The sequence below is a fragment of the Geotrypetes seraphini genome, chromosome 16 (genome assembly GCF_902459505.1).
Source record: "Geotrypetes seraphini chromosome 16, aGeoSer1.1, whole genome shotgun sequence".
Classification (NCBI taxonomy): domain Eukaryota; kingdom Metazoa; phylum Chordata; class Amphibia; order Gymnophiona; family Dermophiidae; genus Geotrypetes; species Geotrypetes seraphini.
Genome location: NC_047099.1, coordinates 26176267 through 26197522, shown reverse-complemented (window position 1 = coordinate 26197522; position 21256 = coordinate 26176267). Strand labels below are relative to the sequence as shown.

Genomic DNA, 21256 nt, shown 5'->3' with positions numbered 1-21256 from the left:
GTTATACTTTGCTTTAAAATAGGCAAAATGCATTACTCTTCACCTCCTTGATATAAAATAGGCTGTCAGATTTAAGCAGCTAGCCAGGTTTACCAATATGCCTTAGGGGCTCTGAGAAAAAAAACACGTAGGTTTCATACAAAACAAAAGTGCTGCATCGGCCAAATAAATTTAAGCACAGGTGGTGGGTTCAGATTTCTCCTGTAAAAACCAGCTCTTCTGAGACTGACATACTTTTCAATAGCATGTGTGGGGGAACTGCAGGTAGTATTAAAGGACAGATATAGAGGCCCATCAATGCCCTGTGAAAAACGGGTCAACATCAAACCATGCTGTCCTATCTTTTGAATGCCAAGCGTATTACCTTCCCTTTCTTTCCATGGGCTAGGCAGGCTCATGTTCATCAAAGCCGAGTTCCAAACCAATATAAGAGGTAGGATGCAACTGTCCAAATGTATTGCAATGGGTAAGTTACAGGACATTATGAAAATCCACAAAAATTAAAAAGGACATTTATTTTGTTCACTACAAAAGCTACAGAACTAGCATTAAACCACAACAGCTCAAAATAAAATCTAACTTCTTCTTTCTGGGCTTGGGTTTGGTCCAAGACATAACATTAGGATTCATACTCCTGTGTGCCCAAGACATCGTCGAAGTTCAAGGAGGCAAAATCACCTGTGAACAGACAAGATTACACTATGAGCCATTGACTGCTTTCAAAAGATTCAGGGCTAGATGCACTAAACAGGGTCGCTGTTAGCCGATTTTGGAATAATGATTGGCATTCCAACAAGTTTCCATGCAAATGATTTGCATGGGGGTTCGCCATAATCCCCAGCGACTGACACATGCACAGAGCTGGTTTGGGGAAGTCCAAACAGCTGAGTTTGCAGGGGAAGCCCGAAAGTAGCTGTCACTCAGCCCCATTAAAAAAAAGACCCCCCCCACTGCAATTGGCAGGAGGGGTGCCCACTCCCTAATGCCACCAGCCCCCACCCTCCCAAACCAGACACCTTCCTTGCCAAACTTACAGTCCCGCAACACTCCCCCCCAAGACCCCAGTACTATGAGAGGCAGGAGGGATACCCACTCCCTTTGTCAGTGACCCCCCTCTCCCGCCAATCTCTCCTTTGCCCCGCTCCCCTAAAACCAAATATCATCTAAGAATAACAAGCTTTTGCTAATTATGACAGGAGTTACCATACAACAAATAACGACTAATTAGGTGGAATTTGTTATGTCATATATATCTATACAGAAGGGAAATTTAAAAAGATTTCAAGATGTGTGGGGGCCATTAACAAATTATTGCAATGAATAGATTTCATTTTTCCCTGTATGGTATGATAAGGGGAGGGGGGATAATTCTTAAAGTTGTTTATAAATGAGAAAAAAGAAAGTATTTATTAAATGATATAAATGATTACATAATATGAAAAGGGAGGGAGGGAGATAAAACTATATAATTTGATTATTGTTGATCATTAAGTGTTCTATGTAAGTTTAAATGATTGTACTTGTTGATACTTACTGTAAGTATGAAAAATGAATTTTTTTTTTTTTTCATCTTTATTCCTTTTTATTTTTTTCAACAAGTGTACAATATTATTACAAGTAATTCACATCACTCACTTGACATTCTTAAGCAATATTATTACACATGTTTTAATTCCCTCCACCCACCTCCCATCCCCTCCCCTATCAACAAAATATTTTATCCAAACATATACATATTTAGACTCTCCCTCCCCCCCATTTTTACAAATTATCCCCTAAGGAAAAAGAATAACCCTTAATCATTACAATATTCAATTAATGGCCTCCACACCTCCTTAAACCTTTTAAAATATCCCCTCTGTACTGCAAGAAATCTTTCCATCTTATATAAATGACAAACTGAGTTCCACCAAAAACTACAATTCAATCTAGAACAGTTTTTCCAATTAGTCGTTATTTGTTGAATTCCCACTCCAGTAAGAATCATCAATAATTTGTTGTTTGCTGCAGATATCTGACTTTTGGCCCTCATACACATTCCAAAAATCACTGTGTCGTAGGATAATGCTACATGATTTTCCATCAATATATTAACTTGATCCCATATTGATATCCAAAATGCCTGAATACATGGACAATAAAATAAAAGATGGTCTAAAGTTCCAATTTCAATTTTACAATGCCAGCATCTATTAGACTTAGAGCAATCTAATTTTTGTAATCTAGTAGGGGTCCAGAATGCTCTATGCAACAAAAAGAACCATGTTTGCCTAATAGATGCCGACATCGTACCTTTAATTCTCCAAGACCAAATACGTGGCCATTGAGATGCATTAATTTGATGCTTAATCTCAATGCTCCAAATATCTCTTAATTCATTTTTTGGTTTCTTATTCAAATAATTAGATATCATTTTATACCACTTTGCGGCCTGGTGTCCCAGAAAATCTGCCTGGAAACATAAGAATTCTAAGCTGTAATGATCATTTAAAGATTTCCATTCAGTGAACCCCACCTGAATAGCCTGCTTCAATTGCAACCACTTATAACTTTGTTTTTTATTCAGACCATATTTATGTTGCAATTGTGAAAAATCAAGCAGCTTACCATTATCAATTACTTCCGTTAAGGATCTTATACCTGCTTTAATCCAATCCTTCCAGACAACCTTAAACCCGCCTATTTGTATCTTGGAGTTTACCCAAATAGTCTGCTGTTTCGATTTTAAAATAGAATCACTAGTTAATTTATCTACAAATCGTAATGTTTTCCAAGTATCCATTAATACTTTATTGTCTTTACGTATTCTAGGCACTTTTATACCAAGCAAAAGATCAAGCCTAAGTGGAAACATAAGTGAATTTATTAAAAAAAAAAAAAAAAAACCCCAATAAAAAATTGTCTTAGCCAAACAGGGCCTCCCTGTTTTGTCTTAGCCAAACAGGGCCTCCCTCTGTATCCTGGGTTAGAGAGGAGCCTAAGGCCCTGATTGGCTCAGACGCCTAAGACCTCTCCCTCCTAGACGGAGCTTTGGACATCTAAGCCAATCGGGGCCTTAGGCTCCTCCTCATGTATTCCAGGATGCACCGGGAAGGGGAAGGCCTGCCATTTTACAGTAGCGGTCTTGAGGAGGTACTGGGCAGTTGGATCGCTGATTTAATTTTTTTTTTTTAATCTTTATTCGTTTTCATATCTTACAATAAGTGTATAATATTCAATCAAAAATAAATTTTACAAATCACTTGACATTCTTACTTATAATCATCAAAGCATAAAAGAATCTCTCCCACCCATTAGTAATAAACCAGTTAAAACAAATATCATATATCCCAATCCCACCCTACTTATAACCTTATATAATTAAAAAAAGGGGTGGTTAAGGTGTCTGATCATTAGAATTTGTAATCAATGGCCCCCAAATCTTTTTAAAATTATGATAGTTCGCTGATTTTAATATTAATGCTCTCATTTGCAAGCCAGAATTGTAGAATGAGCAATTGTATGGAAAATAAGGTTGTGAGCCAATTTGTGCATTGGGTCAGCAAATACAATTGGCTGCTAACCCAGTCAAACCAGTTTAGCGATGATCGTTAAGACAATCTGAGATTTTAGTGCATCTAGCCCTCAGTTAGCAAGGTTAGTAGTAGCTGAGCAGCAACCTATCCAAGGCAGCCTGGAGAAGCACCAAGGAAGCAATATGGGAACCAAGACAAACATGCTACAAGGATAGAAAAGCACAGCAAATACAGCTGGAGAAAAGATGAGTATCTAGATTATGAGATAGTTACCCCATTTATTCCTGGGTCTCCATGCTCTCTTCCTCCTCGCCACCAGCTTCCTCAACATTCTCTTCCTCCTCCTCACCCTCTTTCTTCTCTGGAGGTTTCTCGTAGGCTTTTTCTGACGGAGTCACTATTACGCCATCCCATGTGGACATTTCCGATGCCAGATCTAAGCAGCATAAACAGGGCACACAAATACCATATCAACTTTAATTTATTGCAGAAAGTTTGTTAAAGCTCCTGGGGAATGTCAATACGTAGCTGGTACATGACTTACAACTTGCATCTCCTTCCTGTCCGAGGATCTTTCTGAAGCCACCATGGGAGAGGATTCGGACTAGAGTCTGAGCAGTGTAGCAAACCATATCCTGAACAGAGAAAAACGGAAACAATTCAGCAAGCAAATCCCACCATACAAGAAAATTGCTGGAGATGTTCAGAAAGACCAGGCAGCCAGTACATTAGTACAAGGTTAGTGAATGCTGAAGCTGCATATACAGTAATTCAGTGCTACTTACCTGCTGCTCCAGAGTCATGACGGTATGAACTCGGAAGTTGCCACTCTCACAGGGGTCTGTGATGCCAACAGAACCTGGAAGGAACAGTCCAGCTGCAAGGATCTGCAAACAACGTCTGCAGAAGAAAGCCCAAAGTTAGAGAAAACCTTTTCCCTTGTCCAGCTACAAGTTGGATGCACTCATAATGCATACACAGTGGTTCTCAAACCTGGCCTCTAGGAACCTGTAACCAGTCCTGCTTAACAGGCAGTACTAAACCACGGTTTACAGGATACCCCTACTATCCATGAAGTAGGTACTGCGCATGCAAATCTTTCAAGTATATTTGTTGTAAGTTCCTGAAAACCCAACTGGACAGGTTTGAGAACCACTGATAAAAAGACCTTACAACTAAGAAAAAAATATCTTCAATAGCAACTGTTAGCCACTGCGCAGAAAAATGGAGACTTTCTGCTTCCTCTCATCGTAAATTAAGATTTGGCGCTGTTTATTTTTTTCGGTTGTAGCTCAAGGCGAGTCACATTCAGCTGCAGTAGGTATTTTCTTGTACCTGAGGCAGCAAATGGTGACTTGCCCAAGATCACAGGGAGCAGCAGTGAGATTTAAACACCGATTCTCTGGTTCTCAGTCCACTGCTTTAACCATAAGACTGTCCCTTTACTCCTAACAGATTAAACCAATAATCATGTGTCTCGGCTCTCACATGGTCAGTGATGGCACTTCTCCAGTAGTCCAGCAGGACACTGCACAGCCAACGACTTCAGAATATCATGGCAAACAGATGATTCTACCATGGATACATATTTACCTGTAAGCAATATTGAGAGCAAGAGGCTGCCTGGAAGGATTGTTCATCACCGCATAATGCCCCTTAGACAGAGAAGAGAAATTAGTGACCCATTCCTGAATGCTTTTCCTGCTTACAACCAAACAAAATATACACACGAGCTTTTAACGTCAAATCACTGAAAGCTTCGACTCTTACCAGAAGGTCCAGAATCCATGGGGTAAGTGGTTCAAAGCCAGGAAATCTGCAGGTTAAGTCCTTCAGTAACCGGATTAGAACTTTCACTCTGTGGACAAGAGTAAAAACAGCTTTTGTATTAAAGTCTGGCAAAGTCAGCCTTTGAAAAGTTCCCAAGACACTTGTCACAGACTGTGCACAAGTCCAGCTGCCAAAAGCTTTACCCCAGAGTAGTTTACAGCGAAGGGCATCGCTTAGAAATTTTTTTAAGCGTTTTTATCAAATTTTAAATAAACTTGAAACTTGAACACAAGCCAAAATTAGTACATCACAAAACAGGAAGTGAAAGGGGTATAAAGTATAGAATTGGAAACAAGCCCTAAGCACTGGGTCCCAATGGCTGGCAGACATCGAGTTTATTTAAAATACAGTCCCTCCCTCTCCCCCTATGTATGAATTAATTAATGCATTTTGAAGTATTAGGTTAGATTTTCTGAAATAGGGAGGGCTTGGGGGGGGCTTTTTTATTTTATTTATATTTGTCATACATATTAAATGATTTACATATTATCTAAAACATTATAAAAATATGAATATAAATTATATATTGTATTTAAAGTATTCATGAAGGAAAATCAAGTGTGTGTTTATAAGATTATATGTATTTTTCTGATACACTTGTTGTAATATGAAAAAATGAATAAAGAAATTAAAAAAAATAAAATAAAATACAGTCCCCCCCTCTCCCCCCCAGTTTTGGAGGCACATCCAACACGCTGGGCTTTTATTAGCAATATAACAACGGTGAGGAAAAAAAAAAAGTAAACCCCAGGAGGATTTTGCTGTTTTCTCAGCAGCCACTTGTTATTTCAATGTGAAATTTTATCTACTTTTGTATGCTGAGTAGAATGGGATTATTTTTAAACATGACAAAATTACAGATTTTAGCATGACCTCATAGATTTTTACACATTTAGAAATATGTGCACTGGAAAAAACACCACAAAATAGGGTACCAGTTTACTGTTAATATTACAGTGACAGACTTTTGTCTGGCCAACAATGTTGGAGGCCTGAATTCAAGGAAGAGTTGCAGATCTTGAGCCCACCATAGGGACCAATCAACAAAGCTGTTAAGAACTTCCAAAAGTGGCTGAAGGCTTGTATTAAAGCTTGGGGTAGACACTGAGCATTCACAGTAAATGTGAAACAAGCACATTGTTAATTTGAATGATTAATTTTGTGTTTTAGCTCAAACATTTTTAAAGAGCAAAATTCAATACCTAGTAACAAAGGTAACATCAACATATCTTAAGATAGATTCTGCAGTCTGAGAAAGTCAGCCTGCATGTTTTCCACGCCTGCCACATGTACAAGTGAGATTCTGTCCACCAGAAGAGAAGCCGAGCTTCTAGGCGCAATGAGGCACTTCTGGTGCCTCCTTGCCTGTTCACATATGCTACCAATGTCACATTGCACAAGAAGACCGACTGCCTTGCTTTCCAGTGCCAGAAATGCTAGACGAATGACTCCAAGTTCCAGGCAATTTATGGACCACTTCTGTTGATCCGGAGTCCAACGCTCATGGACTGGGCATCTGTTGCAATCACCACCCCCAAACCGTAAAGGCTGGCATCAGTCAGTATCACCTAGGAAGAGATGCAAATAGGCATGCCACCACAAGAAGCTGCTCTTCGCTGTAGGTAGCCAGGGGAACAGCTGTTGAATCTTGGAAGGGATCTCATGTGCTCTCTGGCCCAAGGAACCACCTCTTTGGTCGCTGCCATTGACCCAGGACCTGCAAATACTGCTACGCCTGGGGAGCTGGCTTCTGCAGCAGCTCCAAAATCTGCTTTTGGAGTTTCAGTCTGAACAGCTCTGGAAGAAACGCTTGGCCCAGGGTCATGTCGAACAAAGACTCTCAGGTAGTCCAGGCGCTGAATCAGTTCCAGCCGACTTCTTGAAAACGACTATCTAGCCCAAGTCTTGGAGGAGTTGCACCACTCTCAAAACCACCAGCTTGTCTTTCTTTTTGGACAGAGCTCTGATGAGTTAATTGTCCAAATATGGGTGCACCTGAATCCGTTTTGTGGAGGAGCACTGCAACCATCAATATCACCTTGGTAAAGGTGCGAGGTGCCATAGCAAAACCAAAGGGGAGCACAGAGAACTGGAAATGCTGCTCCAGCACATAAAATCGCAAGTACCTCTTCTGGGCGGGGAAGATGGGAATGTGAAGATTGGAGGCACTGCTGCTATGACTGTATACTTGTTTGGTCTGCTCTTCGTTGTACTCCTATCAGGGGGAGCTCGGCTCATGTCCTGGCATCAACTTGAAGAAAGACCTGGCGAAGCTTGAATAGTCTGAAATTTGGCAGCTAAAATTTAATGTTAAGAAATGCAAGATCATGCATTTGGGCTACAAAAACCCAATGGAACAGTTCAGTTTAAGGGATGAAGAATTGTGCACGACCGAAGAGTGGGACTTGGGTGTGATGATCTTAAGGTGGTCAAACAGGTTAAAAAGGTGACGGTGAAAGCTAGAAGGATGCTAGGGTGTATAGGCTAGTAGGAAAAAGGAGGTATTGATACCCCTGTATAAGACTCTGGTGAGACCTCATTTAGAATATTGTGTACAATTCTGGAGGCCGTACCTTCAAAAAAGGTATAAAAAGGATGGAGTCGGTCCAGAGGAAGGCTATTAAAATGGTGCATGGTCTTCGTCATAAGGCGTATAAGAACAAAGATCTCAATCTGTATACTTTGGAGGAAAGGCAGGAGAGGGTAGATATGATAGAGACGTTTAAATACCTACGTGATGTAAATACACGAGTTGCGTATTTGGAATGAGAGGGCACAGGATGAAGTTAAGAGGTGACAGGCTCAGGAGTAATCTAAGGAAATACTTTTTTCTTTATACAAAAAAGGGTGGTAGATGCGTGGAACAGTCTCCCGGAAGAGGTAGTGGAGACAGAGACTGTCTGAATTCAAGAAAGCATGGGATAGGCACGTGGGATCTCTTAGAGAGAGGAAGAGATCATGGTTACTGCGGATGGGCAGAATGGATGGGGCATTTGGCTTTTACCATCATGTTTCTATGATGCATTCTTAGTGGCTGGTGAGGAGCAAAATTCCAAGACCTGCCATCTCCTGCCTCCGCTGAATTTCTGACATGGTCCCTGAAAGGGTCTCTGTCGTTTGGCCTCCCGTATACACATGGAAGATTCAAGAGTCTCTGTCCCATCCTGAACTCCGAGCCGTTCAAGGTCTGCATGAGACGTCTTCTCCATCCCTTGGACAGGACCACCACTTTACGCCTTTCCACCAATTCATCTAATTTCCCGAGTTCTTCAGAAAGTAATAAGACTCAGCACAACTCAAAGCAGTTGAGAAAAAAAAAAACAAAAAACCCATCAACAGACACCCACACTCTATAGGTCTACTTCTTTTTGCCTTACTCTGTATATGCAAACCTCTCATGTATATTCATCGTGCCAATGATGAAACCAAGTAGTTAGACATGCCTCTAAGAGAAGGCTGAAGACTCACTACACAGGAACTAAAAGGCTGTAAGAAATAAGGTCAATTTTAATAAAACTTACGTAGACTGGGATGCATTCTCCTCAAACCAACGTGCATGCCTGATGGCAGCCAAAGCACTCTGCAGCACTTTAATGTCCACTGAAAGAACAGAGAAGAGGGCAGTTAACAAGCTGAACACAGCCCAGAGCTTCCTTCCCATGCCATCAACTCCAAAGACAGACTACTCACAGTGAAGCTCAGGATCAAGTTTGCGTAGGTTGGGAGGCACAGTGGTGATAAGGATCTTAACTGTGGCATCAGCTGAACTAATCTCAAAGCCAGTTTCATTAGTTAGCATAGTCAAGACTGCAAGAAAATAGAATACATCCATTTACAGGAGTCCTTAGTGAGCTATAAAAAGCAACAGAGTCTGATTTAAGTTCTAGAACAAACTCAGCAATACGGCAGCACCAAGGGGATCGATTATACTCCCAAAACAGTTCACAAAGCCTCCAGATCAGCTAAGAAAACTAAGGGGCCCCTTTTACTAAGCTGCAATAAGCACTAATGCATGTCTACTGTGGGGCACTATCAGAGATCCAGGGTAGTTTTTGGATCAGAGTACACTTCCCAAAGGCTAAAAAATATTTTATAGAACTGGGGACATGTTTGGAAGGCGGGGAGTAGACATCATCTGCGCTAAACAGTTAGGACAGCTACTTCTGCATGCACCAACCAATTAGCACGGGATTAGCGCAGGAGTCCTTACTGTCTAGAAAATAATTGCAAGGGCTCATACGCTAAATCTTGAACTGACAAAACCTACACTGTAAAGCCTCCCAGCATGAGGACAGCACCATATGAAATTCAACACATTAGGAATCTTTGTTAGGTTTGTAAAATTGTTTCAGTCTTTCTTAGGATTACAAACTTATACTCGATTGTACAGTGTTAGAAATGTCATCAAATGAATTAGCACATGGTCATTGAGAAAATGGGACCTTTATACAGCCATGCTAAAAGTGTACTCAGCACACGAGAAAGCCCCATGTTAAGTGGTAGCACTGGCCATTTTTATTAATTTTAGTTTCTAAACTTATTCACTTTTTTTTTTCTTTTACAGTTTAGCTGTACAGCAAATACACAATAAACCACCACCATATATTTTGACAGGAACGATAGGAGCATAAGTCCATGCATCCATAACAGAAAAACATCATAAAACAAGCTGTAGAGGTAGGTAATAGGGAAGAGGAAAAGAAAACTCTGCAGTATTAAGACTATAATCCTAGAGTCAGAAAACTGGTGAAAAATGCCAAGTCTTCAATGCTTCCTTAAAATTCTTTACAGAAGGTGGCAGCTCTGCTGGCCGACCTTTTCAATGCTTCTCTAGAGTCAAGAGTGGTACTGGAGAAGGGTGGATGTGGTCCCTCTCCACAAAAGGGGAAGTAAGGAAGTTGGGAACTTCAGGCCGGATAAGTGACTTCAGTGATAAGTAAATTCATGTAAACACTTTTAAAGCAGAGAATAGTGAAGTTTCTGGAATCCAGTGGATTACAGGACCCGAGGGAACATGGATTCACTAGAGGCAAGTTTTGTCAGAACAAATCTACTGGGTGACCAGAGTACTGATTCAGACATTTAAATACCTATGTGGTACAAATGCGTATGAGGCGAGTCTCTTATTTAAAAGGAAACGGCGGAATAAGAGCATAGGATGAAGTTAAGAGGTGACAGACTTAAAAGTAATCTAAAGACATTTTTTTTTTTTTAAACAGGAAGGGTAGTAGATGCATGGAACAGTCTCCCGGTAGAAGTAAGAGAGAAAAACTGGTCTCTGAATTCAAAAAAGCATGGGACAGGCATATGGGATCTCTTAGGGAAAGGAGGTGGTAGTGAATATTGTGGGTGCGCAGAATGGATGGGCCATTTGGCCTATATCTTGCATCATGTCTCTATGTTTGAGAGAGAGAGAAAAAAAAATACTTTTTAGTGCAGCTTAGTAAAAAACTACTCTCGGTCTTTAATTACAAACATTTGACATACATCATTTATTCCACAGCAAAGCTGTTCACAACAACAAAACTGTACATAGTTACAGAATAAAATAAGAAAGGGAGAAAGATAAAATTTCTTAAATACAGGATGCAGAGGATCACTACATAAATCACTATAATATCTGCACATTCATTAGCAAACTCTCTGATCAGAGCATTTCAGCCAAGCTGATGAGTATGGTACACTAACCGACCTTCTGATGGTTCCTGGGTTCGTAAAGTCTCCACCACCTTATTCCCCAATGCAGCAACGGCTTCCACTGCAAAAAGAAAGGCAACTTGTTAAGACAGCTGCCACCACACCACACCACCTTCACAATGCACTCACAAGGAAAGACAACTCACATGTTGGCAGAATCTTCAGGATCACCACCAGGTCAGCAACATTATGTCCTGTGGTCATGGTGCCCTTCTTGTAAGAACCTACCTGACGAACTTCTTCAATTTGCTGAATCAGAAAAGCAAAAAGCTGCTATTAAGAAATGGCTACAATTGTAACTGTCCTGCAGTCTGTTTCATCAAAAGGGCACCAACTTATTTTTTTTTCTTTTGTGCAGATTTGATCTGTTTTACAATTTTACACAGTAAACTCTTTAGATCACTGCAAAACATTCGAAATAAAGCCCAAAACTACTAAACTAAAACTTAATTTTATAGACCGGGTCTTCAACCAAAAGGTGCTCGACTCGGTTTACAATAATGTAAGTAAAGTACATAAATATTAAAGATTGTAATCTAGAATGGCTTAGTTTCCAAAGTGTTTAGTAAACAAGAAAGTTTTCAGAGCTTTCCGAAATAAAATGAAGGGGTCTGGACTTCTAAGTAAAAGTGGTAACTCATTCCACACAGCTCAGTGGTTTATATCTTAAAAAGGCATCTTAAACATGACCTCGATACAAATCCATTTAAAAAAGGTTTACATTTTTTTCTGAGGGTCTAAATCTAGCTTTCCCTGCATTTGATCAGAAAGGCTATTTCACAAGGAGGGAACCATATATGTAAATATGGCATATTTGGTTCAGGAAATTTTTAGAGTAAACTTGCTTTATCATAACTCTCCTTGAAGCTGCAGTTTTAGTGGCCTGTAGAAAGTCTTATTCATATGCAATTTAGCGTTCAGCAGTCCTTTTTTATTTAAACACAAAAGGTTTTGCTGTATTTGAGAAATTCCTTCCTATATAACCTCTACCACTAAGCAATCTTGTCTTTCATCACTTGATTTAGACCCCTGAAGCCCACTACTTACCACTTCAAATGTTCCTGGTGCAACAATCAAATTATCAATGACATTGTTGATTTTAGTCACCAGGGAAAGGATGGATGCCTATAAATTAAAATAAATTATTTGTTTTCATTTTCACAGCAAACGTGCAAAAATATTAATTTCTAGTAAGATAGCCCATTCATAACCTGTTCTCCAGGAGTTGGTGCTAGGTCCTGGTTTCTTTTGAGCAAAGCTTCACTAAAAGTAGTATCATCCGGAGCAGTCTTCACACGAGGAAATGCCATCTCACACTGAAATAATTTTAAAAAGCCCATGTCAGGCATCATTTCTTACCACCAGAATCTAGGCATGCGCCACATACTGTGGACTGGGAAAATAAATTCACACTGCCAACTGCCATTTTAGTCATTCACTGTGAAGGACAATGTCGCTACTAAAATCTCTCAGAATAACCCCCCCCCCCCAAATCACGAAATATTTTAAATCACCCACATTACTCACCACATAGAAGTCAAATGGGATGTGTGGAACAAAAGGCCTGAACCTAGTAATAAGGAAAGTTAACGTCAATTTCATTTATTTCCATCTCACCTGATGTAAAAGCTTTACATCTTGCAGAATGCCATAGAACATTCTCCTATGCTGTGATCTGCAACAATGTACAGTACTACTAAAATTGAACTCACTTCAAGCTATTCTCACACATTCATGCAGCGCAGAGTTGAAGCAGATCACTTACTAAAGTGATGAAGTACCGACAACATACAAGCCAAAGGAGCTAGATATTTCAGCTCATTTTCCTCTTCTCTAGGAATTATCTAAAAAAGGTGTAAAAAAATGTACAAATTGCACCTTTCATAGGGAGGGGGGGTTGTAGAAGAAAGGGCCAAAGTAAGAGATTAAAAATGGGAACAACTTCAGAAAGAGATTGGGATCTATACTTTTGCAGTATCTGAGTGCTTTACCCTCATTTCTGTGCCCATCTCCATCAGCTATTTTTTCCTTGGACACACTGAAGTTTCCGAGCTTATCCCCTAAGAACCAAATATAATAGAGGCCTTCTCAAACCACCTTTGTATTTTATACATTAATATATTTGATGCCTTCAACATAGTTTTAGGGTCTTAATTCATCTGAGACAAGTCCGAATTGAGAACTTTTTCCTTAGCAGTACACTCCAGGACTTGGCAACAATCCCCCTAAGGCCTATTAGTACCACCTCCCCCATTTCCAGTTTAAAAAATATCTTTGCCTTTTGTACATTAATACATTTGATACATGGGTAGTTTATATGTGGGGTTGGGGTGGGAAATGTATATCACATGGAAATAGGAATATTGATAAAAAGGGGGGTATTTATTTTATCTTACAAGAATATTTGAATGTAAGTACAAGTGATATGTGAAAATTGTTTTTATTATGTATAATTCACTTGTTCTAAGAATCAAATGAATAAAGATTTATTAAAAAAAAAAAATACATTTGATGTGTCTGAATATGTCTAACCTACTCTCCAACAATAGTTTTAGGGTCTTAAGTCATCTAAGACAAGTCCTAATTGAGAACTTTTAAAAACATACACTTGGCTGGGCCTCCACGTGTGCGGATCCCCGGACTTGAAGGACCAAAGGTCTGATCCGGAGATGGCTGTTCTTATGTCTTAATTCATCTAAGACAAGTCCTAATTTTTCCTTAGCAGTACACTCCAGGTCTTGGCAACAATCCCCCTAAAACCTATTAGTACCACCATCCCCATTTCCAGTTAAAAGAAATCTCTTTGCTTTTTGTACATTAATACATTTGATGCCTCCAACAATAGTTTTAGGGTTTTAATTCATCAGAGACAAGTTCTAATTGAGAACTTTTTCCCTAGCAGTACACTCCAGGTATTGGCAACAACCCCCAAAAAAGGCCTATTAGTCCCACCACCCCCATTTCCAGTTAAAATTATTATTTTTTTTTTTTTTGCTTTTGTACATTAATATATTTGATGCCTTCAACATAGTTTTAGGGTCTTAATTCATCTGAGACAAGTCCTAATTTAGATCTTTTTCCTTAGCAGTACACTCCAGGTCTTGGCAACAACACCCCTAAGGACTATTAGTCCCAACACCCCCATTTCCAGTTAATTTTTTTTTTTTTTGCTTTTTGTACATTAATATATTTGATGCCTTCAACATAGTTTTAGGGTCTTAATTCATCTGAGACAAGTCCTAATTTAGATCTTTTTCCTTAGCAGTACACTCCAGGTCTTGGCAACAACCCCCCAAAAAGGCCTATTAGTCCCACCACCCCCATTTCCAGTTAAAATTATTATTATTATTTTTTTTTTTTTTGCTTTTGTACATTAATATATTTGATGCCTCCAACAATAGTTTTAGGGTCTTAATTCATCTGAGACAAGTCCTAATTGAGAACTTTTTCCGTAGCAGTACACTTCAGGTCTTGGCAACAACCCCCAAAAAAGGCCTATTAGTCCCACCACCCCCATTTCCAGTTAAAATTATTATTATTTTTTTTTTTTTTGCTTTTGTACATTAATATATTTGATGCCTTCAACATAGTTTTAGGGTCTTAATTCATCTGAGACAAGTCCTAATTTAGATCTTTTTCCTTAGCAGTACACTCCAGGTCTTGGCAACAACACCCCTAAGGACTATTAGTCCCAACACCCCCATTTCCAGTTAATTTTTTTTTTTTTTGCTTTTTGTACATTAATATATTTGATGCCTTCAACATAGTTTTAGGGTCTTAATTCATCTGAGACAAGTCCTAATTTAGATCTTTTTCCTTAGCAGTACACTCCAGGTCTTGGCAACAACCCCCCAAAAAGGCCTATTAGTCCCACCACCCCCATTTCCAGTTAAAATTATTATTATTATTTTTTTTTTTTTTGCTTTTGTACATTAATATATTTGATGCCTCCAACAATAGTTTTAGGGTCTTAATTCATCTGAGACAAGTCCTAATTGAGAACTTTTTCCGTAGCAGTACACTTCAGGTCTTGGCAACAACCCCCAAAAAAGGCCTATTAGTCCCACCACCCCCATTTCCAGTTAAAATTATTATTATTTTTTTTTTTTTGCTTTTGTACATTAATATATTTGATGCCTTCAACATAGTTTTAGGGTCTTAATTCATCTGAGACAAGTCCTAATTTAGATCTTTTTCCTTAGCAGTACACTCCAGGTCTTGGCAACAACACCCCTAAGGACTATTAGTCCCAACACCCCCATTTCCAGTTAATTTTTTTTTTTTTGCTTTTTGTACATTAATATATTTGATGCCTTCAACATAGTTTTAGGGTCTTAATTTATCTGACACAAGTCCTAATTGAGAACTTTTTCCCTAGCAGTACACTTCAGGTCTTGGCAACAACCCCCCTGAGGCCTAAGTACCAACCCTGACCCCCTATATCTTATGCAGGAGAGTCAGATACTGGGGTGCAAGAAGCAAAATCTAAAGCCAAGCTTTTCGTCGTGTGCTGAGCTGCTGAAACTCCGCTGCACACGTGCTCATTCATCAGCGCAGCCGGAGTGGAGGGGGAGGGGGAGAGCAGTCGGGCCACGCCGCCTCCGGCCCGCTTTTTCCAGGCCCGACGCTCCCCCCGGGGCACTGAATCCGGCTCCTCGCGCCTCGGCTGCGCGCGCGTGTGCGCGCGGCAGGGGACACTCCGCTGGCCTCTCGGTCACACGTGCGCGACCCCGACTCACCCCGTAGAGAGGCCGCCCCTGGAGCCGAAGCGCCCGCCACGACCACGTCCTCGTTCGCCCCTGCCGAGAGAAGACAGGAGGTTAGCGGATACGAGGAGCGACCGGAGCCCGCGCGCTCCCCTCCCCCCCCGCCCGCCGACGCGCGGCCCTTCGCGCTCACCTCATGTCGCCGCCGAGTGATTACTGAGGACCGAACAATGGCAGCCGCCGCACTACAGCAACCGCAGAGAAGGGACCGCTCAACAAGCCGCGCTGCTATTGGCTCGCACGCGGCGACCAATCGGCGCGCCCGATACTGACCCCGGCGTCTCCAACGGCTCTCAGGGCCGCCGTGCGAGAAACCAGGGGGGGCGGAGCTAGAGTGCTGACCAATCAGCCACAGCCCTCGCGGCGCGAGAGCGTCCTGACAGTTCCCAGTAGTTCATTTTTAGTTTCACCAACTGATAGATCGATTTAATTTGTTCTTATCTATGAAGGAAAACGTTATAAAAGCCGTACACGTGTTATGTAAAGGTATATATAAAACCAAATCACATTTCATACCACGTGATGGTTCCCGTGCTAGGCATATGAGTGGGAGGAGAAAGCTATTTCAACAGAAAGCAGAGTGGCGCAGCGGAAGCGTGCTGGGCCCATAACCCAGAGGTCGATGGATCGAAACCATCCTCTGCTAAAAAGTTTTGTGGGGTTTTTTTTTGTTTGTTTGTTTAAATTCCTGGGGTGTTTATTTATTTTTTTTCCTATATATTCCAGCATTTTAAGGAGATACATTCCTTACCATTCCACATCAAATGAGCAGTCTCAGTATTACTAGCCTCAAAAGTATTTTGTGCAGCCCAGTGTCAGCCAGTATTTCTCACTGTCCAGCACTAGGTACCTCTGCAGCCCAGCTCATGACATCAGTCATAGGTTCTTTCTACTTGGTACAAATCTTCCTAGGACAGGGATCCTACTCTTGGGAATCAGATATCCAAGGGGGCCTGATCCCTCTCGTTTTTTGTTTGTTTGTAATCCAGTTTTTTGTAATCCAGTCGGGTTTTCAGGATTTCCTCAATGAATATGCATGAGAACTATTAGCATACAATGCATGCAAATAGATCTCATGCATATTCATTGGGAAAATCATGAAAACCCAACTGGATTGTGGCCCTGGAGGAGGGACTTTGACACCCCTGGTTTAGGGGACGATCAAGTTCCTCCTCCAACCCCATCCATTTGCCTTTCCCCTACCTATCTTCCCACAATGATCCACCACCATCAAAGCATCCAACATCCTTCCCTAGCTCTGAACATCGCCTCTCCATTAAGATGCTCAGCATCTCTCCTTCATAGTCTTCAGCCCTTTTCTTCCTCCCAAACACCTCCTATATCCAATGGTCCCCCTTCCATTCAGCATATCTGCCCCACTCTTCCTCTTGTATTCAGGCTCTTCCTCCTCTCCCCTCCTGTATCCAGCTACCCCCAGCCGCTGCCGCTTAACAACTTTTAAAAATTATCAGGAGGTTAATGGTCCCGAGAGAAAACCTGACAACATGAGATTCCTCAGGGAGGAGAAGGAAGTTGAAAGGTTTAAAAGCACTTTCAGTAATACTGTCAAATAAATATAACATGGGAAGGCACAAAACATATGCAAGTTAATCATGCAGACATAGACAGCAGAACACTTTTTTGATTGATGGGGCCAACCTTTAAATGACTGATTTAATTTAAAAGTTCCTTCTTCTTAGCCATTTCAGGGCCAGAACCCAAAGCTCTGCCCAGTATTTCATATTTTTGTTCAATCTGAATATTTGTCATTGTATTATGTTTAACTGGGTAACTTGTAAGGGCTTTGGCAGAATATGTGAAAATGTGATGTCTTTTTCCAAAAACTCATACTTTGTTCTAAATGCATCACTTTAGAATAAAACCGAGCAATACCATCAGTTTGCTCTCCCTTGTGTACTTCTAATTCTTCCACTCTAAGAGATTTCTGAGCACAGATTAGCCATTGTACCAGCTAATGCGGTAAGCAGAAGTGCTTGCTTTTTCTTTATATAATATTGTTAGATCTGACTTTACAGCTGGACCATCACAGGACAGAAAAGATCCTGCAGTAGTGCTGCCTAATTCAGGGAAAAAATTTTTGGTTCAATTTGGCCTATTGAATTCGAGTTTTGATTCGATTTGGCCTATTTTCCTGCCCATTTGGGTGTTCTTTTTTCAAACGTCTTGGTGAATTTATTTTATAACCTTTCCACCCACCCCCCTTTCCCTCTCCAATCCCATGCCGACGCTGTGATATAATAAAGACTTTTCCTCTCTGTTAGGTTCTAGCTCATGCTCCTTGTCCTACACCAACTCTGGCAGGGTACACATTTCAAATCTGACATACTGTAATCCTCTATAATAAAACCCTAAGTGCACATGCGCACTTACAACACCGTGATCCCTGCCACCGTGGTGTCTGACTCCGTAGCCATATTCCATTTGCGGCATGTGCAGCTGTTTGCGGTGCACGTGGCGGTTGGAAGCCGGCCTACACGAAAAAAAAAAACAAACACTACCCACAGGAAACAGGAAGCGAAGGACCGCTGCACGCAGTTGTGCAATCAACACTAACGTCTGTTTCAGGGAGGGGGGGGATAAATTGAGCACCCTGGAGCAGGAGGACAGGGAGAGAGTGTGAGCGTTGGAGATAGGCACCACTGCAGGCACCCCGGCTACGGGAAGAGGAGAGGGCCCGATGATAGGGAGAGACTGCTGGAATTGGTACTGCTGGACAGGGGGAAGGTAAAAGGAAGGGATAATGGCTACTATTGTACAGGGGGAGCAGGGAAGGGGTGCTGTTGAACAGGGGGGAGGTAAAAGTTAGGGAGAAGCGCTACTGATAGACAGGGGGAGTAGGGAAGAGGTGCTGCTGGACAGGGGGGAGGTAAAACCAATGGAGAAGAGGGGAGGGAAAAGTAAGGGAAAAGGCCTACTGCTAGACAGTGGGAGCAGAGAAGAGGAGGGGGTGTTGCTGGACAGGGGGGAGAAAAAAATAAGGAAGAAGGGTTACTAGCACCCGTTAATGTAACGGGCTAACAAACTAGTCACAAAATAGAAAATAATTTTTTTTCTACCTTCCACTGCCGTACCCAATATTTGTTTCTTTTCCACTGTTTACCTTCTCTCCCTGCCTTGTGCCCTCGGTCAAACCTCTCTATTCCCCTCCATGCAGCATCTATCCCTTCCCTCCATTACGATGTGCAACATTTCTCTCTCCCCATGCACCATCTCTCCTTGCCCTCTACCCTATGTCCAACATGTCTTCCTCCCTTCCACCAAATGCAGGATTTCTCCCTCTCACCCCTTTCTACTTCTCTCCTTTCCTCTCATCCACCCCAATTCTTCCTCTCTCCCTTGTGCAGCATCTTTCCTTTCCACCCAACCCCATGAATAGCAGCTTTTCTCCCCTCACACCCATTCCCCTGTATAGTAATAATAATAACAATTTATATACCGCAAGGCTGTAAAGTACAATGGTTAAAAATAGAACAAAATTGAAAGAAAAAAAAAGTTAAAAGCCAATAACTACAAAACCCTAAAAAGATCTGATTATTGCATGATAAAATTTTACAAATCAGCTACTTAAGTAGTTCAAAAACAGATGTTTTTAGATATCTCCTAAATTCCCCATAAGTATCGGTAAGCAAAAGCAATTGTTCTAGATCTTTGCCCCATAATGCTGTCTGATATGAAAAAAGATATTGATGATGTTTTTAAAGTTTACATCCTCTAACTGGCAGAAAAATAAAATTCAGGTGTGAGCTTCTCTTATGTCTGTTGGTTTCAAAAGAGAACAGCTCAGTTACGTATTTAGGAGCTAAACCAAATAAAACCTTAAAACAAAAACAACCAAATTTAAACTTAACACGCCCCTCCATTGGCAACCAATGCAGCACTTGATAGGAAGGTGTTACGTGATCGTATTTCCTAAACCTGAAAATTAACCTGACCGCCGCATTTTGCACCATTTGCAATCGTTGCATATTCTTCTGAGAAATTGCTAAGTAGGCAATATTGCAGTAATCAAATTGACTTACTATAAGAGATTTTACCAAAATTCTTAATGATGAAACATCAAAATACGTTCTAATGGACCGAAGCTTCCAAAGAGTAAAGAAACCCTTTCTAACCAAAGAGTCCACCTGGTCCTTCATAGTCAAACCCTGGTCCAGTATTATACCCAGAACCTTCATAGTAGATTGAATAGGATAACTAAGTTTATTGATACACTATGGCATAGAAAAACTCATATCCCATTCTCATACCCCCCAATTAAGGAGGTCAAACGGAAAAAACTATATGATGGCCTCCTGGCCACTCAAGCAGCCAAATTAGACAACCAAATCGCCAATCTACTGACGGCATCCCTCGACTACAAGACTTTTAGAAAAGAAATAAAGACCATACTCTTCAAGAAAACTCTGAAAAAAGAAATAATACTGCAAGTCTCAAACTCCACCTCTCACTAAAGCCAACTACCCCAAACAAATAACCTTACCCATTTCTCACTCTTTTTGAAAATGACCAATTTTTATTTTTTTTTTGTAAGTTCTTGTTGTAATACATCTTGGATAATTCTTTTGTAATCCGCCTTGAACTGCAAGGTAATAGCGGAATAGAAATCCCTAATGTAATGTAATGATGTTTTAGTATCAAACGAGTGAGGTGAAGCTACAAAAAAATTTCATTTTTTTCTGAATTAGGCTTTAGTCTAAATTCAGTCATCCATTGTAGCAGCTTTCCGTCCCCTGCCATCATGTGCCAGAGGGAAAGCCCTAGCGGAGCAGGCCGCGAGCAGCCCATTTAGAGCAATGCTGTTGCTGTTGCTTTGGGAGGCCTCGAAGGTATGTCAGGTCTCACGGTGGTGGGGGAGGAAGGGATGGAAAATTACTGAACAGGGGGAAGGGAGGAATGGAAAGCTGCTACACAGGGGAATGGGTGGGAGGAATGGATATTAGGGAGTTTTTTGTCTTGAAAGGAGTGGACATGGTTTTTTTAAATAAAACCTCACCCTGAGCTCTTGTCTAGTTTCAAACGTGGAACCTGGGTCATTACCAACAATGTCAATTTCATGCATCGTTTTGTGCATAACTTTTTTTAATCAAATTCTGAAACTCTACTGCTGACCGTCCATTGCCGCTGCCGTGGATGCTTTAGAACGTCTCGGAGGTATGTCAGGTATCACCAGAAGGGGGGGGAGGTTGAGGGGGTTGGTTGGTTGCTGAATCAGCGAGTCCAATTTTCTCAGACAACGAATCAATTCACCAAAGTGAATTGATTCAAATCGGGCAGCACTATCCTGCAGTAGTTATCCATTTCTTTGGATGAATAGCTGATCTGTTCTATTTTCTCAGTGTAGATGGGAATAACTAGTGAGGTAATTAAATTTGCCGATGACACAAGATTGTTCAAAGTTTTTAAGTTGCAAGCCTGGGCATCAAAATG

The 21256-nt window shown here is 40.9% G+C and overlaps 1 protein-coding gene and 1 non-coding gene across 3 annotated transcripts; one reads left to right on the top strand and one right to left on the bottom strand.

The window, feature by feature from the left end:
* Positions 1–490: 490 nt before the first annotated feature.
* ILF2 (interleukin enhancer binding factor 2) lies at positions 491–16057 on the bottom strand. 2 transcript variants are annotated; one of them, XM_033924274.1, is made up of 15 exons: positions 15942–16050; positions 15782–15841; positions 12570–12612; positions 12254–12358; positions 12090–12167; positions 11189–11291; positions 11038–11103; positions 9036–9152; positions 8867–8945; positions 5286–5373; positions 5109–5170; positions 4301–4415; positions 4060–4150; positions 3789–3951; positions 491–678 (listed from the first exon to the last, which is right to left on the bottom strand). In XM_033924274.1, the coding sequence occupies exons 1-14, from the start codon at positions 15944–15946 to the stop codon at positions 3794–3796; spliced, it is 1170 nt and encodes a 389-aa protein (XP_033780165.1). In that variant the 5' UTR covers positions 15947–16050; the 3' UTR covers positions 491–678; positions 3789–3793. The 2 variants fall into 2 exon arrangements, with proteins under 2 accessions (XP_033780165.1, XP_033780166.1); XM_033924275.1 differs by lacking the exon at positions 15782–15841 and having other exon boundaries at positions 15942–16057.
* A 325-nt stretch (positions 16058–16382) lies between these two features.
* On the top strand, positions 16383–16454 carry TRNAM-CAU. The gene has a single exon. It is a non-coding gene; the product is annotated as a tRNA-Met (tRNA).
* Positions 16455–21256: the final 4802 nt, after the last annotated feature.

What these genes read in the sequence shown, in the direction of transcription:
- ILF2 (XM_033924274.1), bottom strand. An exon ending in CATGGATTCTGGACCTTCTG is followed by an intron (nt 5,171 to 5,285) that starts GTAAGAGTCGAA and finishes TCTCTGTCTAAG; the next exon opens with GGGCATTATGCGGTGATGAA. An exon ending in TCATGACTCTGGAGCAGCAG is followed by an intron (nt 4,151 to 4,300) that starts GTAAGTAGCACT and finishes TTCTCTGTTCAG; the next exon opens with GATATGGTTTGCTACACTGC.